Genomic DNA, 18,248 nt, shown 5'->3' with positions numbered 1-18,248 from the left:
GGGTCTATACGACGTGGACATACATATGCATTGTTTGTCATAAGCCATTACCATATTCAAATTCGAAACTGGACCCGCACCGACAATTTTCTGTCACAGACTGTAGTTCCCATAACGAACTTCAAATACCAAATTTTAAACAATTCCGGTTAATAATGTCGCTAAAATCATCAAAATACCGAATATAGGGAGGTACCGTTATATTGGGGCTATACGAAGACGTGGACCTGCAAAGACAATTTTCTGTCTTAGGGTGTAGTATCCATTTGGAACTTCAAATACCAGATTTGAAACAATTCCCGTGAATAACGTCGCTAAAATCATCAAAATACCGAATATAGGGAGGTACCGTTATATTGGGGCTATACGAAGACGTGGACCTGCAAAGACAATTTTCTGTCTTAGGGTGTAGTATCCATTTGGAACTTCAAATACCAGATTTGAAACAATTCCCGTGAATAATGTCGCTAAAATCATCAAAATACCGAATATCGGGAGGTACCGTTATATGGGGGCTATACGAAGACATAGACTTGCACAGACAATTTTCTATCTTAGGGTGTAGTATCCATTTGGAACTTCAAATACCAAATTTGAAACAATTCCGGTGAATAACGTCGCTAAAATCATCAAAATACCGAATATAGGGGGGTTACCGTTATATGGGAGCTATATGAAAACGTGGACCTACATGGCCCATTTACGAACTTAACCTGCCTACTGGAAAAATAAACATGTGTGCAAAATTTTAGCCATCTATCTCAATTCATTCGAAAGATAGCGTGATTACAACAGACGGACAGACAGACAGACGGACATCGCTAAATCGACTTAGAATTTCACGCTGATCAAGAATATATATACTTTGTTGGGTCTGACATGAGTATTTCGAGGAGTTACAAACGGAATGACAAAGTTAATATACCCTCCATAGTATGGTGGAGGGTATAAAATGTTGTTGGTGGATTGCAAGATTTTCGTCCGATATCTATACTACCCATATGTTCCAAAGTTGTTGAGCATATTTTGAAGTCGCAAATTTTGCTTCATTTGCATAGCTGCAATTTGCTAAATGATGCGCAGTGTGGCTTTAGAAAAAATAGAAGTACGTCATCTCTTTTACTTGGATTGACTGACACCATTCGAGCCAATTTTGGTAATTCCAGGTTCTGTGTTCTGTTGGCGCTTGACTTGGAGAAGGCCTTCGACCGTGTAGATCATATTAAGTTAGTGCGCAAATTAATAATAATTTGCTGTATGGTTTTTCGGTCACTGCATGTTCACTGATATCTTCCTACTTGTCTGATAGGAAACAGTTGGTTTATGTTAATAATAATGTTAGCTCTATTTTGCCAGTGAGGAGTGGGGTTCCTCAGGGATCGGTGGTGTTGGGTCCTCTTCTATTCATATTATTTCTTGATGACCTTTTTTCTGATTTGCGATTTTTGTGTGAGCCATTTGCGTTTGCTGATGATGTTCAGTTGTTATTCAAAGGAGATACTCGCTTTGTATCAGTAATTCAGTCTAAGATTGACTGTGCCATGGATATTTTGTTAGATTGGATGAATAATAATAATCTGTGTGTTAACCCGGCAAAGACTAAGGCGCTTTCATTCGCCACGTTTAATAATAGATTAGTGTCCGTTGTGTATAACAATATAAATATTGAGTTTGATTCTAAGCTTCTGTGTTTGGGGGTTCTCCTTGATGATAAGTTGAGTTTTGGGAGTCATATTAGTATGGTGGTTTCTCAGATGAATTTTTCCTTGCGTGGTTTGTATTTATTTTTCTTTTCTAATTATTCTTGGGGCACTTTCAGAATGAATCTTCATGAATGCCTATTTACATTTAATAGTTTTTTCCTGATCTCATTTTTTCTTAATTATACTTTTTTAATAAGGACATTTTGAAATGTCCTTTTGTTGGAGTAGTTCACTCATCATGTAAACTTATTATGTTAGCTTTAAAGAAAACTAGCTTTCATTTCATATTATGTATATATATATTTTTATTTGGTTTTTTATTATTATTTTTATAGTTGCCGAATCATATTGTTTAGCATATAGTATTCGCTTTAATTGGCCTAAAGGCTTTGTACACTTGTCATGGTACAAATAAATAAATAAATAAAAATCCTTGTTATTGGTGAAATCGACTTGTAAGACTCGTCTAAGCCGCGAGGCTTGTCTGGCTCTAGTTGCCATGCCTCTTCGGGCCCTTGTTCGTGTTTGTTATTGATAGACTGTTGCATTGCATCCATTTAAAAAACTGCAAATAAAGGGAGTACTTTTTAAAAAAATTATATTTAAATTTTTGAAAATTAAAAGTGGAAATAAACTCTCAGTTGGTGATGCATGTAAACAAAATTCATCAAATTTGAATTCAGATATGGGTATGAATGTTGTCATCATTGAAATATTTATGGTATTCTATTGCGATCAGAGAAGCAGTTCACATTTCTTTAATAGGAAATAGGTCAGACATTTTAAGTGAATTCAGGCAAAGTGTATTCAAACGAATTGTTTGCTTCGCTTAATCGGAAAGCAATTTAATTCCTCTATAAACTATTATAGAATACAATAAACCCAGACTTACCACTTCCTTTGATGGCAGGCAGTCCATTTTTAGAACAAAATTCTTAAAGGAGTCCGTAAATAAAGAAGTTATCCATTAGTATACAATTCTTGCAGTAAATATTATTATTTTAAAGAAAAATCTAAATCAGTTGGTGATGCATGTAAAAATGACTCTTCATTGCATTTGTCAGCTGTGGGTTATGAAAAGTGTCATCCTTAGGAATTTTCTTTATCTGAATATCGTGGAGGTATACAAACCTACCTTTTCATAATTGCTGCCAATAACTATAATTTTGATGTCCATATTAGTCCCAAAAGTCGATAGTGATAATCACATGTGTTCTGGGCATTATCTGTAAAAAACGAAAAATAAATTATTAGATACAGCGCAAAGTTTCAAAATCATTAGTGTTAAGAATAATACAAATCAGTTGGTGATGCATGTAAAAGTGAATCTACATTGGTTATTTTCAGTTTTGGGTTATGAAAAGTGTCATCCTTAGAATAATTTAGAATTTTAGAGACCTTCGTATCATGTCTTGTACGTACCTTTTTGTAAAATGTTTCTCCACTTTCCAGATCCAATGGAATTCACATTATCTGAAATTGAAAAGATCAAACGATTAATATTTGTTCTGAAGGTAAATACAATAAAAATTAATGACAGTTGAAATCAGTTGGTGATGCATGTAAAACAAAATCTTCAACGTTGAGTTCAGATTTGGGTTATGAAAAGTGTCATCCTTAAAAGTAAATTCACATTTAAAAGTTCAAAAATCTTTTTTTTTTTTTTTTGGCAAGTATATGTGTCCTGTTGGGTCAAATCAAAGTTAATTTTCTACAGATATTTTTCTGGATTTTCGAGCTTTTTGATTATTAATAAAAACAGTTAATTGAGCATGTTATTTAGCTACTTTAAACCTACCTTTAGATTTTCAGTAAAGACGGTTTCCACAACAGTTCCATTGAGAGAATCTGAAATGAGGAACAAAATTATCTTTAGTCTTAGGTTATTTAAAAAGGCATGTTTATGACAATTTTTCAATCAGTTGGTGATGCATGTAAAAACAAAATCTTCAAAGTTTTTCAGATTTGGGTTATGAAAAGTGTCATCCTTCAAAAAAAGTACAATTTGTCAAGGAAATATTTTCAAAAGACCATTTTTGTTACTGCTTTAGATATTCCTTTCGAAATTATAACTATTTAGAAGGGAATTTAAAATATGGCTTTTGAAAATGTATTCCCGGTTTTGTATTTAACATTTTTGTGAGGAACTTACCTTCATAAAATTGCACTCGAAGTTTCCAGAACAGTTGAATGCAGGATGCATCTGTAATATAAAGTAATATAATTTTAGAATCATATCTTTATATAAATAAATAAATCAATGTGGATAATTTTTAATCAGTTGGTGATGCATGTAAAACAAATTCTTCAACGAATAGTTCAGATTTGGGTTATGAAAAGTGTCATCCTTTCGAAGAAACATTAAAATAATATTCATTTGAATAATAAACTTACCCTGTATCATTTTTCCAGTAATACACGAAAAATGTACTTTATTACTGCTAAGTACTCCATGGCCCCAATCTAAAATGATAAGAGAGACCTTGGTTAGAAAATATTTTAGGAACAATATAAAAAATTGTATTAAATTTTTAATCAGTTGGTGATGCATGTACAAAAAATCGTCAACGTTTGTATTCGGATTTGGGTTATGAAAAATGTCATCCTCTAACACACCAAATAACGGCATATTTAGGGTATAAATGCTTACCTTAGGTCACAGATTGCAGTTGTATACAGCTTTTTCTGGTCATTTGTCTGAAAAAAGAAACGCAAAATATTAGACTTTCTCAAAGATGGGAAACCAAATATCCTCTGTACAATGCAAATCAGTTGGTGATGCATGTACAAAAAATTCATCAATTCTTTCAGTTTTGGGTTATGATAATTGTCATCCTTGGGCAAATATATAGCAGAGATATTTTGCTAGAAGTGGACGTACCTTTTGCTCTATTTAGCTTCATATTTTACATTCTTCTGCACAGTTGCCAAGTTTTTGGTTAGTGCTCCTTCGATTTTATGTGATACTTGTGGATCTATTAGATTTACATCCATCTCCTTTAGCCAAAAATGACGAAAAGACATTTCCAACTCCAGTATGTTAACACGTGGGAAATTGTTCATTGCGCCTAATAACTGAACAGAACTACGGAACTAGTTTGTTCAAAGTCGTTCATTTTAATGCAAATCTTAGGGAGCATACACATTATCAATCATATTGGTAATTTTTGTAATCATAGTGCAATAAGGAGATAAAAAATCTGCGTAAATACTATTTAACTTGTTAGAAGAAAACTGGTAGATGCATCAACGCTTGTGAACATTGATATGTAAAAAAATTAAAAATGTTTTACCAAAAATAATTTGTTTGACAGTTCATTGTCTAAGCAGCTGTGTCTTTGCGACTATCCATGGTAGAAGAACATAGGTATACGCATCGACACAGCTGAAATTTGGAATTAAAAATGTTGAATGAAAAAATATTAAAATTTGTAAAAATTGTTGAAAAACACGTATTATAATAAACTCCGAATGATGTCATATAAGAAAACATATTAAAATCTACTTATATTTGAAAAGACATTTAAATTTTTTTGACATATCAATGTTCCCAAGCGTTAATGCATCTACCTATATTCTTCTACCATGCATGCTATTTAAATACAACCAGGTAAGGTAGCTGATTAAAATTTTTTAAGAGTGCCAGATTTTTGCTAATTTTTTTATTTTTTTAAATTCAATGATTGGGAGAAATGTGCATTGCGGGTAGCATATTGAATATATTAACCAGTTTTAGCATGGAATTGGTAGATTGAACAGTATGGAAAATAATGTGGAAAGAAAGGTATTTCATTCACATTTCGAGCTTATTAAATAAAATTTAAATATAAGGAAAAATATTAAAAACATGAAAACAACTTGTTGAATAGGCTCAGGGCTGCGTTTCTATAGTTTTTCGAACCATTTACCTCCCTATTGGAGACGTTTTTTTTTTGGTATCACACATCGACATGTGAAATCATCGCGCCAACAATAATATGTTTTTTTGTAAACCAAAAAAAAAAAGTTTAAACAATTTATTTATTATTTTTTTTTCACAAATTTCCAAAATTATAGCGCAAAATTGATAGCGTGTGTATCCCCCACTAAACTTTCTCATGCAACAACTATCGATATCATTTCGATACCACAAATATTGCCGATACTTTAACAGCTGTTTGATGCTTTCTTTGTCTTCACTTGGGCTAACATTAACAGTGAATGGCCATGGCGCAAGAAGAAGACATACGCCAAGCATAGCATAACGAGACTCGAGAGTTTTAGAATTTACTTGCAAAAACTCGAAAAAATTGGAGTGGACGATGGAAATTTGGGAAGAAAAATAAATTATTTTGTGTAAACAAATAGAAAATACATAAATATAGGCAGAAGTGCCTATACAAACAAAAGGTTTTAAGATTAGAGAAATTTTCTGTACTTTTGCAAAGCCAATATGGCAGCATTAAATATTAAGCCTTTAACTGGAGTGGGAGGAGGTATGGATGACTGGCTGGCTGATGCCTTCGATGAAATTTTAAGTATCCATTTCTTTTGTTATAACTATATTTGTAGGTACCACCAATCTTCTGTCCAATCTACCGGCCACGGCCGAAAAGAATAAACAATGGCAACGAGAGTTGCTAATGGAACGAATACGTTCCCATTCGTCACAGCACAAAACCTTTCCGGAACTCTCCAAGGCCATGCGTATGGGTATGCTGGAAAAACGTTATCCCCTAGACGCTGTGGAAAAAGCTAATTTGCAAAAATGTCTGGACAATATGCAGCACTGTATTAAGGTCACCTCGCGACAGGGTTTGGTGGAGAGATTAGAAAGTTTGTCACGTCAATTGAGTTTGAAATTTTCCGACGACTCAAAGGCTTTGTTCATTTCAACGGATATGTTCTATTTGGAGATTTTGTTGGACTCCAATGGCTCGCTGACAGATGTCAAGGTTCATCATGAATCCAAAGTGGAACAACAATCCTGCAGTGAATTGGTGGATTGTTTAAATCGTGGTGATTTTGCCGATTTCACAGCCCAACTGGAGGGGTTTTCTTCGATCTATCAGCTAAATGCTGAATCGAAGGTGAAAATAAAGGCCTACGATGCCATGCAGGCCATGGAAACGGATTTGTATAATATTTTCCAAATGCAAAATTTCTCTAAAGATGCTGCCCAGATTTTGCAAGATTCTGCAGTGGGCATTGTAATGCAGCGACGTGGAGGCCATCCCATGAGATTGGTGTATTTTGTGTCTCCCTATGACTTGATATCGGTGGAAAGCAAGACACTTCAACCCATAACATTGGATACATTTAACAATAAAAGTATAGGATTTAGTGTGACAGTCAATCTGGAAGCTTCCTCGGCCAACAAACTGCAAATATTGCCCACTGTGACGTTATCAAAAGATCCTCAGACTGGCATGGATATGCCGGCATTTGCTCCATTGACCCAAATGAACTCCATGCTATTGCCGGCGACATTTGTGTTGCGATTAAATAAACCTTTGCCGGTGTGCTATAACACGCTAAGGGCCATGGGGTTGTGTCCGGCGGCTGGAAATGAAAATAGTCCTTCAATGTCCACTTCCCTTGAGTCGCAAAATAAGCCACCGGTTGTAAGCAATATTATGAGTTTGATAATACAAACCGCATCGGATCAACAGACAAAGACCAATCAAAAGGGTCTCTTTGTCCATTTGCCAGATCAAACGCATTGTTATTATTTCACCGAGAATAAGTTGATGAAGGTGGGTATTACTTTGAAATATTATTTGTATTTAATATTTAATTACAATTCATATTTGTTTTTAGTCCACCCTAATACATTCGGTGCCCTTTACGGAGCCATCTCAGGTACACAAGATTTTGGAATTTCTAAAGAAAATGGCATTGTTTTACTCTCTGCTGGCTAGCTGTGTAAGACCCCAAGCCAAGGTGGCAGTTGGTAAGTTGTAAACAGTTTCTGGGAGATTCTCAATAGACTCAATTGTTTCCCCCTGATTTAATGTATTTTTAGATTTAGAATCCACCACCGTCTTGGAGGTCAATGCAATTTCATTCCAACAAATCTCGGTGGCTTTACAACATCCCTACGAAGAATCAATGGCCACGGTGGAATTCGATTTACGCAGTGGGAAGCCACAATGCAGTATCTATAGCATTAGTCACAACTATGAGCTGTTGTCAATCAAATTGACAAGTATAGCTCAAAAATGCCTCTCCATACCGGTGACAATCCGGGCCCTACTTAAATTCTGGGATCAAGAACGTATGAATATGTTTCAACATAATATGGGAGGAACTGCCACCACGGGCATGGGTAGTAGTGGTCCGAATATTTCTGGTGGTGCAGGAGGTGCTGGATCTGGTGGTGTTGGAACAGGAAATTTGGGTAATACCCATACCTCATATGGAAATTTTAACATTACCGGAGGTGGAACAAATGATCCTGGCGGCGGCGGTGGTGGTGGTGGTATGCAGCGTATGTCAAGTGGTTCCATGCCTGGTGGGGTCAATATAAAACTTGAACCCAATGCCGGCAATAACCAGCAACAACAGAGGTCTCTGGTGGGGCCTAATGCTGTTGGTGGTTTATTACCCCAAATGTCAACAGCCTCTGCTGCTGCTGCTGGATATATGAAGTACAAAAACCCTGCCGAACTTAAGCAGGAGGATTTTCATGAGAGCCCAAAGAGTCAAATCAACACAACCATTAATGCCAACTTGGTGGCCGAGTCAATGGCTGCCAGCAATCTAATGCAATCTAATCTCGAAATTAACTCTTTGGGCCATCATCAACAAACAGCGCAACAACAGCAACAATTGGAACAACAGATTGCAGAACATGAAATTGCCGATAAATATAAAAATATTTGGAAAGATAAAACCACAAGTCTTAAGAACACCGTTAGTATAACACCCATAAGTGCGGACAATACAGCGACAACCACAACATCGTCACCATCATTGGATGTTAAACGTACGGGAGGTATAGAAATAATACCTTTGGTGGGCCAAGGGAACAACAATTCTAATAGTCCCATAAATGCGGGAGGTTCAACCACAATTACCATAACACCCATTAATGCCGGCTCAACGTCGACCTCCCCGGCCCACAATAACAACAAAGACAAGAAACCTTCCAACTCGCCCTCCTACAGCTCGGGGTCCTCTGGAGGAGCAGTAGTTATGAACAACATGAATTCTTTGGTTGCAAATATCAACACCTCATCCACATCCACATCTTCTTCGACCTCTTCCACATCATCCAGTAAACGTAATATGGATGGCTCTGCGGAGGGTCAAAAGGAAAAGAAACGTAAAAAACGTAGAGATGATTCACCCATGGGTCCACCAGAAAAAATCTTTTCTAGGCAAAACTCTCCAGCTGGCTCCAGTGATGCCTCTGCTGGGTCTAGGAAGTTTCCCTCTCCCTCTTCTTCGCCCAAGGGCTCATCCGGTGGTCTACTGGCCTCTTCGGTAACGGGTTCATCTCTCTCAGCCAGGCCAAGCCCTAAACACTCTCCGGTCTATAGCAGTCCCAAACACAATACCGCTTCGAATAGTCCCAAGTCACCGTTTGGTACACATTCACCCAAACATGGCTCTTCGGGCAAGCCTAGTATGTCAACATTGAAGAGTGCTGCAGCTGCCAGTCCCAAAGGAGATAAATCATCCAACTCATCGGTGTCCTCAGTTTCGGCATCATCTGTACTAAATAGTGCCGCCTTGGTTCGATCAATGGCAAATTCAAATACATCATCTTCCTCCTGCTCGGCCCTTGGCACTTCCTCCGCGACGGCCAACACCAATCTTGTGGCAGCTGTAAAATCAGCCGCTGCAGCAGCTGTTAAATCTAGTATGGGTGTTAACTCGGCCCAAATGCAACAAATGAAAAATGTGCCCGGCCTCAGTCTTATGTCCGCCGCTGCAGCCTCAAATTTCAGTACTGGCTCTACCGGTTCGAATTCTGTTTCGGGTTTGGATTTGAATTCGGCCATGCGTAAAGGTGTTACCACTGCGGTAAGTCACCTTATTACAGTTTAACAAGACAATTTTTGTTGTTGCTTTTGTTTGGCTTGCATTATTAACGTTGCTATACACCTAGTAGCTTCCAAGAAACAAAGAAAAAAAGAGTACTACACCCCTCCTCCTTTATTTAATTTAACTTCCAAAATGTATTTAAAGTTTTTTGTATTGGTATTTTTCTTTTAGTTTCCTTTTTTTGTACTTTTGTTGAGTTATGTAAAAAATTCGAAACAATTCCTAATTGATTTTATATGTACAATATTATCGACAATAACATTAAATTAATTAAATGAAATCTACAAATATAAACAAAAATTGTTCCTATAAAAAACCGCTTACACTTTGTAGTTTGTTTAACCTGCCCAAACCCAGCTTTTGTTGTTTTCTTTTGATTTTGATTTAGCAAATTAACAAAAAACACTGGTTTGATCCTGCCACTAGACACCGTAGTTTATAGTCGTTTTTTTTGCTGTTTTTCTGTTTTGTGGTAGTTTGATGGATTGAGGATTTATGGTCCCCAATGGAAAACTTGGTTTAGTTAGGTTTGACCGATGCAATATTTTGCAATGAAAATCTATTACATTACATTCTGACTGATTATTCCATACGAACAAAAAATTTCGAAGTTTGCCATTGTTGAAACGCTTTAAAATAAAAGAAGAATTATTAAAAAATATAAAAAAATAATTAAAAATATAAAAAAAAAAAAAATTAAAAATATAAAAAATAATTAAAAAATATAAAAATATAGTTTAAAAATATAAAAAAATATAAATAAATGATTAAAAAATATAAAAAAGAAATCAAAAATTATGAAATAAAAAATATATTTAAAAATATAAAAAAATAATTTAAAAATATAAAAAACATATTTAAAAAATATAAAAAAATAATTAAAAATAATAAAAAAATAATTAAAAAATATAAAAAAATAATTAAAAATATAAAAAATATAAAAAAATAATTAAAAAATATAAAAATAAATAATAAATCCAGTAAAGTTTTATTAAAAAAACAAATTTTAAGGTCCATTGAAAAAATTTTTTTTTGAAAATTTCTTTTGAAAATATTTTTTTAAAATTTAATTTTTTTTCTAAAAAAATAGTATATATATCTGCGTTTTTCTAAATGAAACTGCACAGTTTCAACATAAATCATAACATTTAAAAAATTTAACATTTTCAAAAATGGAGAAAAATTCCCCACCCTTTTTCCCATATCTTGATTCCGGCACTGTACAGGGTGAGATAAAAAAACTGCAACAAAGTCAAACGCCATGATTTTTAAATTTTTTTTAAATTTATTTTTAAAGAAAGCAAAAAATGCCGGAAATAGAATCAAATTTTAAAATAAGAAAATTTTCGAAAAATAATAAAAAATTTAAAAAAATAATTAAAAAATATAAAAATATAACTTAAAAATATAAAAAAAGTTTTTAAAATATTATAAACAAATTATTCAAAAATATGGAAAAAAGAAAATTCACGTTTTATTAAAGAAATATAAGTTTTTTCCAAAAAAAAAAAAAAGTGAATCTCCGTTTTTCTGAATGAATCTGCATTGTTTCAACATAAATCATAATTCTTAAAAAAGTTATCATTTTAAAAAACTTGAGATAAAAAAACTGCAACAAAGTCAAACGCCATAATTTTTACATTTTAATTTTATGAAATGAAAGCAAAAAATATCGGAAAAAGCATCAAATTTAAGAATAAGTTTAGATTTGTTCGTATTGATCACCTTTGGCACGAATTATGGCCTTCAAACGGCCAATGAAACCGTCACACGCTGCCCGAATGTTGCTCTGCGGTATTTTTGGCCCATTCCCGGCGAAGCGCTTGCTTGAGGTGATCGACACTTTGGTATTTTTTTTTGTGCCAACCTTGCTTTCCAAAATACTCCAGACACAATAGTCCAAGGGATTGGTATTCGGAGATTTTAGTGGCCATTGTGAGCTGCAAATGAAGTGAGGAACCTCATTTTGTAACCATTTTTGGGTGGCGCGTGCTGAATGCGATGGCGCTGAGTACTGTTGGAATGTCCAAGGTCTGCGGATAAAATGTTTGCGTGCCCAAGGCATTAATAAACCCTCCAGAATGTTTTCGCAATAATATTCGGCATTTATTCTGATGCTACGGGCTACGCTACCATTATCACGGTAACAAGCGATGGTACACAAAAGATTTATTCACATTTAAATGCTGAAGTTCTCTAACGATAGCCACTTGTGGTTTTCCAGCCAAATGTATAGAAATCACACTATCACCCTTGAAGTTGGTTGCAGTTTTTTTATCTCACCCTGTACAAAAGTTCCTTACTACTCCTTAATATTGGAAATTACCCATTCCTCGCGTAAGTATATGTACTTGGTTTACACATTATGCAAATAAAAACCAACGTTTTGGAAAAGTGCCAAGTAAGTATGTAGTTCTGTAAGACACCATGTAATTGAGGTTAAAAATAATTGCATACGTAGTGCATACTAAGAATGTGCATCAAAAAATAGCAAACATTCAAAGAATGTGCAAAAAAAAGAAAACAATTCACATTCTAACAAAAAAACTCCCTTGAACATCAATGTTGCAAACATAACCTCAAATGTAGTAAACATTTTTTTATGAATGGTTGCAATGTTTTGCATGAGCGTATGTGTGAGCATGCTTGTATGCGTGTGTGTGGTATGTATAAATAACTGTAATATAGTGCATATTTCATGTAATCCCTTTATAATTGATGCGTAATTGTGTGTGTGTGTGCATTTTGGCCAATTAAATGGAAAATGCACAAAACCTCAAATTAAAGAATTTTTATTTTTTTGCCAATTATTTAAGGAATTAAAACATTAGTAGCTAGAAATCTTGTTTATGCATGCACTTAAAGTTGATTTTTTTTGTTTAATTCAATTAAATATTATTGGTAACTTTTTTATCAATGTAAAATGTTTGTTTTTTGTCTCTTTCTATTATTTTTTCTCCCTGAATGTGGCTGCATTGTCAATTGAACTCGCATTTGTCAGGTTAGTTTGATGACGTCGACACCAGCTATAGCAGCAACAACAATATCCAAATCTCCAACGTTGTCGGTGTCGCTGCCGGGGGGCTTGGAGCGGCCGGACAAAGTCAAACAGCCACGGCCACAGGTAACAGTGCCAATGTCTCACCCTGGCATCAGTGAGGAGAGAGCCAGTAAAATGAAATCCAGCAATGGCAATAATGAATACATGGTTAAGACAAGTCAGGAGGGTTTGAAAATGACCATCAACAAGACCAGTTCATCAGCCGCCAAGGTTTCTTCATCCTCCACAGCTTCCTTGTCATCATCATATTCATCCAGCAGTTTGAATACAAATAGTAAATTTTCATTGAAAACATCTCAGCGTGGGGGTTCCCCTTCGTTGCATGTTTCCAGCTCCTCCTCCACTACGAGTTCTGGCAAAAAGCCCCACACAGGTTTGAAACCAGGAGTGTCCAGTGGACCGGCCTCAAAGAAATCAACCTCATCAACGGGAAATTCATCAAGATCCTCATCTAAACACAGCTTTCAAAAGTCCAACTCCTCTGGCAGCCTAAGTACAAAATCATCTTCCCCCTCATCGGGTTTTGGCCTATCCAAGAGTCACAGTACAAATTCATTTGGTGATTATCCCAGGAAATCGTTCAAGAAATCACACAGTGCTTCCACCTCACCGGCATTGCCAACACCCTATACCTCATCATCACATTCCCAGCCGGCCTCACTTTTGGATCATCAGGCGGATATGTTGAAGATCCTGCATTATGCCTCACCCACAATGGCGGCCAATATGGAGGGCTTTATGAAGGGCTTAAATTCAAAATTTCAAATACCAAAATTATCACAACGTAATAATGCAAGTACAACAACAACAACTACATCAGCCACAAATAGTAGCACCACTGCCAGCAGTACAACAGCGGATGCAACACATCCAGCAGCTGCCATTAATGATAACAATAAGAAATCAAATGCCATCACCTCCAGCGCTCAAACACAATCATCTGTATCCGTCCACATACTTAAATCTCCCGCCACTAATCAAACACCATCCTCCTCTGCCACCTCCTTGTTAACTTCTAACTCAAATAAATCCACGACATTGAATTTCCTACACAATACCTCGACCTCACCCGCCACAAAGACATTGGCGTCAAATGTAACGGCCTCATCACACATTGCTGCAGATGAGTCACCACTAATGGCAACGTCGGCGGCTGCGGTGCATTCAACATCCAAAACCACACCGCCCTTGGCAAGTAAATGACAATGTCGTTGCCAGTCACAATTATTAAACACCTGCCTGCCATCTAAACTCGTCCCTCTTTCCCTATCTAGTATTGAATAAATTATGCTCTCTTTGTGATTTCATTTGTAATGCCCAAACACTAAGCCATGGAATGGAATGGACTTTTGCAAGGCTTAACTATGCTGTATTGCCATCATTCCGCGTTCGGACTTAGTTTGTTTTCTAAGGCTGGCTTTCGTTGTTGCTGTTGTGTACTCTGCCTTAAAAATACAATTGTTGTTGGTAATTTTTCTCATTTCAAAATCTCATTAAGAAAATGTAAAGAAATTAAGAAGTAAAGAAAAGTGAAATTTTGTTATAAGTAAAAAAAAGAAAAAATTAAAATTAATATTTAATACAAAACAAATGAGTAATTTTATTAAAAAATTTTAGTTTTATTTTCATAAAAAAGAGTGAGCATAAGGGCTATACGTAAGCCGGGATAACTCATCCGCCGCTATCAGCTACTTGGGGAAGAATATTTCAACAAATTAACGTACATGTGGCGTAGGATATCCTTCTATCTCTGGAAAATGCGAGGAGTAACTGGTTTATGTCGGGAAGGACGCGTCCCCATTCTTAGCAATCCAGAACGATGTACACAGACCTAAGATGTGCCAGGAAAGTTGTAGCGCACTCCATGACAAACTTCCGATTCCTGTTTGTACACGGGGATTCACAGTGACTCGGGGGAGGTGATCTTTTCTTATTGTGTGAAGACTGGGAACACATGGTAAATTATGCGAGCCAGGAGTCAGGAACACGTGATAATGCCTGATTGACAGAATGTCTTCTTTTTTAAATTTGTAATCCGTAAAAGGAGAGCTCTTCCCTGTGAAGACGTTGACTCGTGTTTCGGAGAAAAGGGACACAGATAAGAACTGAGACCTTAGTGAAGATCCTGTGAATATAATGGCTCGTGCTTCCGAGAAAAGGGACAAGGATAAGGTTTGAGGCCTTAGCTTATAAAAAAAATTATCTTTTCTTCAATTGTAAAACGGCGTCCCTTTCGCCATTTTGATTTTATTTCTTTATGAAGCATGGAGTTGATCAAAACTGACCGTTACAGAAGTAGGGATAAGTAGGTCGACTTTTGATTGATGACTTTAACTTCTAAATTTTATCATGCCCATAAAATAAGGTTTAATATAAACATTAAAATTTCAAAGCCTTTGAGATGATTTAGAGAGGGAGACAACTGTTTCGACACTACAAGATGTGAAGTACCATTTTCTTTACTGAAGTTGAGAGAAACTGTCCGTTACAGATACAGGGATATGTAGGTCGACTTTTGATTGATCGATTTATCGATATTTGATATTGAAAAGTCTTGCTCTGTCCCAAAGTCTACAAGATCAATAGATTAGAAACGTATTTCTAACTATGGTACGATTCTTATTTGCAGAATGTGGAAAACGACAGACAATTGTAGGCGTGGCTAAATATGTAAAACAACCCTGTCGTGCAATATACCTCTCGTCAAATATCTCAACCCCATAATGGTCTGTTCCAGAGCTGCATGTAAAATGTAAAAGTTTTTACCACGACAACCGATTTTCCCTTCATGATATCGAAGAAAATTGCAAAAAATAGTTGATTTTTGCAGGTTCTGGCACAATGCAATTATGTCAAACATAAATATTAAAATGTCACCGGGACGAAAGCCTTCGAAATGATTTCGATTTGAAAACAACCGTTCCAACGTCACTGGATGTAAAGTACCCTTATTTTTACTTTATCCCATTTGCCGGTCCATTATTTTATGTCCATTGCTGTTAATTACTGTTAAATATACAATCGCATTACATTTTCATGCAGTAATAAATAGCTTTTTACATATTACATTAATTGATGGAGTTTTAATTAACGGGAATCCACTACCGGGGAATTGTTGGTATACTTAGAATATCGTTTGGTTTATCGGCGTTTGAAATTTTAAAAATTTATTAAAATTTGGAGAGTTTGTAACTGCATGATGATTGATAATACAGAAGTAGGGTACTAGAATAAAGATAGATGCCTAAGTACTTTTGAACATTTTATTATTATATCATGTTCAGACGTCTATAAAATTAGCACGATCTTAAAGAATGTTTACATATATCGTATCTAGTGGAAAACTGCAATTTTATTCACACCTGAGATCCACTAACGGTACTATATGCAAATATGTCTTTAATGAGAAAAATTTGTTCAACAAGCAAATGCGTTTAGATGCTGGAAATTAAAATCCCAAGCTCAGAAGAAATTATAAATAAAGTTATTTCCCTGAAAGCATTAGGAGCCAATATTTATTTTAACTGATTTGCCTTTTTTGTAGAGCAACTTGAATTTCGTACACCTTTTATTTTAAATGTTTTGCATTTTTTTATTGCCTTGCATTTCTCGGAATGTTTGGAAATTTCTACAAAAATTCCCGTGGAAAACCTCAGCATGTCATGTTATGTTCTGGAAAAATGCTGTAATTTCCCTGTACAATAATTAAGTTGTTAATCAAGTTGAAAATTACCATTTTGCATATATTTTGATGGCCAAAACAAAAGTGACTTCAAAGTCACTGACAGACACACTCACGCGTTGTGTTGCATTCGTGCGAAACATACAAATATATTTACAAACATGTAATCGATACACGTATTTAAATGAAAATTTACTGTTATATTAAAATGGAAATGTAGATATGTATTTGTTGATGTTATCAACAACGTCAGCATCGTCATTTGCAAAAACACATCCATGCAAGTTCTCATTTAACGTTTAATTAAAAATTTCGCCATAAATTGTTGGGTTTCAAATTAACTCGTTTTATGCAAACAAACACGAAGGCGAAACATTGCACAAACATTGATCCTCTTTTGAACGGGGGTTATACAACAAGTGAGAGAGAGTATGTAATGACAGGTTCTAATTAACTTAACATATTTTTCTTCTTGGCATTGCAATGAGAATGAAATGCTCTGTTTTTTAATGAGAGATAATGGGGAGTGTCTTTTATCTTTTATCGCCTGGATAGGCAAAAGACGAATATATATCATAACCTTATCAGAATTAAAACTAAATGCAAAAAATTAAATAAAATAATATACCATTTGTGTAAAGTAGCATAAAAATGTTTTTTTGGTTAATCGTTTGGAATTGACAGAAATATTTTGAGAATTTTGGTTTTGGCGGGAATATGTTTTGAGCTAGAAATGGGTTCGTTTTTGAAAATAGCTCAAAAATTGAGGAAATTATCGCCAAATTACCAAATATGCCCAACAATTAATAACAATCATACGCACCCCTAGTCATAATTTAAATAAATCATACGCACCATATGTGTAACTTTTTTAAATAAAAATTGACAAATTCACTTATTTAAGAGCTCGTACTAAACGTTAAATGAATATTTGGTCAAGATCCACACAATTTTCATTGAAAATAACTTAGTTAAAATATCAATATCAATTTCAACCATGAGGACGTCTTGCCTAGCTTATAATTGTGGAATTTTTGACAATTTTGGTTTTAGCGGGAATATGTTTTGAGCTCGAAATGGGTTCTTTCTTCAAAATAGCTTAAAAATTGTGGAAGTTATGGCTAAATTACTAAATATACCCAACAATCATTACCACTCATACGCACTCCCGGCCATTACTTTAATAAATCATACGCAGCATATGTGCAACTTTTTTGAACGAATATTGACGAATTTGCATATTTGAGGGCGCTTACTATACTTTAAATGAATATTTGGCCAGGATCCGCACAAATTTCATTGAAAATAAATCCGTTAAAAAATAAAAATTAATAAATATCAACTTCAATATTACGGACGTCTTGCCTAGCCCATTTTTCTGGAACTAGAAATCCCATGAAGATAAATGTGGTCGCTTTGAAAAGGTCTTAATGAGTTCTATTCGTCCTAGCCGTAAAAGATTTCATAATTAGCCTCTGTTACAAAAAATATAACATTGATGGTGAAAGTCCTTGGAGAAGGAAATACCAACCTCATCTGAAAGGGTGTTTTTATTAACCAACATTTGAGGAACGACGAATAAAGTGGTAGGCATTAAAAATACAGCATACTGTGTGATAAAAATAACAAAAGTGGATCATATTTTATATTCCCATACGAATTAAACCGAAATATTAAAATGGAATTACCATCATATCTAATGAAGACAAAGTAGTTTAAAAACTGCTCATTGGTGCATTGTGTGAAATTGATATAATAATTTTGGCAATTT

At 35.0% G+C, this 18,248-nt stretch overlaps 1 protein-coding gene, 1 long non-coding RNA gene and 3 other non-coding genes across 7 annotated transcripts; 1 reads left to right on the top strand and 4 right to left on the bottom strand.

Moving 5' to 3' along the window:
* Positions 1 to 2,156: 2,156 nt before the first annotated feature.
* LOC101892908 (uncharacterized) lies at positions 2,157 to 4,797 on the bottom strand. 3 transcript variants are annotated; one of them, XR_009342486.1, is made up of 9 exons: positions 4,585 to 4,797; positions 4,354 to 4,400; positions 4,098 to 4,166; positions 3,856 to 3,906; positions 3,502 to 3,551; positions 3,126 to 3,176; positions 2,839 to 2,929; positions 2,596 to 2,637; positions 2,157 to 2,268 (listed from the first exon to the last, which is right to left on the bottom strand). It is a non-coding gene; the product is annotated as an uncharacterized LOC101892908 (long non-coding RNA). The 3 variants fall into 3 exon arrangements; XR_002194653.2 differs by lacking the exon at positions 2,596 to 2,637 and having other exon boundaries at positions 4,585 to 4,796; XR_002194652.2 differs by lacking the exons at positions 2,157 to 2,268; positions 2,596 to 2,637 and adding an exon at positions 2,656 to 2,767.
* On the bottom strand, positions 2,331 to 2,420 carry LOC131803166 (small nucleolar RNA Me18S-Um1356). Its single transcript, XR_009342494.1, has one exon. It is a non-coding gene; the product is annotated as a small nucleolar RNA Me18S-Um1356 (small nucleolar RNA).
* Positions 3,614 to 3,701, bottom strand: LOC131803163 (small nucleolar RNA Me18S-Um1356). The gene has a single exon (XR_009342492.1). It is a non-coding gene; the product is annotated as a small nucleolar RNA Me18S-Um1356 (small nucleolar RNA).
* On the bottom strand, positions 3,973 to 4,062 carry LOC131803165 (small nucleolar RNA Me18S-Um1356). Its single transcript, XR_009342493.1, has one exon. It is a non-coding gene; the product is annotated as a small nucleolar RNA Me18S-Um1356 (small nucleolar RNA).
* Positions 4,798 to 5,889: 1,092 nt separating the features above from the next.
* On the top strand, positions 5,890 to 14,371 carry LOC101893024 (mediator of RNA polymerase II transcription subunit 1). The gene is made up of 5 exons (XM_005184267.4): positions 5,890 to 6,178; positions 6,255 to 7,438; positions 7,503 to 7,635; positions 7,708 to 9,713; positions 12,736 to 14,371. The coding sequence occupies exons 1-5, from the start codon at positions 6,136 to 6,138 to the stop codon at positions 13,996 to 13,998; spliced, it is 4,629 nt and encodes a 1,542-aa protein (XP_005184324.1). The 5' UTR covers positions 5,890 to 6,135; the 3' UTR covers positions 13,999 to 14,371.
* The last annotated feature ends 3,877 nt before the right edge of the window (positions 14,372 to 18,248 follow it).

Source organism: Musca domestica, unplaced genomic scaffold (genome assembly GCF_030504385.1).
Source record: "Musca domestica strain aabys unplaced genomic scaffold, Musca_domestica.polishedcontigs.V.1.1 27, whole genome shotgun sequence".
In the NCBI taxonomy this organism is placed as follows: domain Eukaryota; kingdom Metazoa; phylum Arthropoda; class Insecta; order Diptera; family Muscidae; genus Musca; species Musca domestica.
Note: the sequence above shows the minus strand (reverse complement) of the source record. Positions and strands in the feature narration are given on the sequence as shown.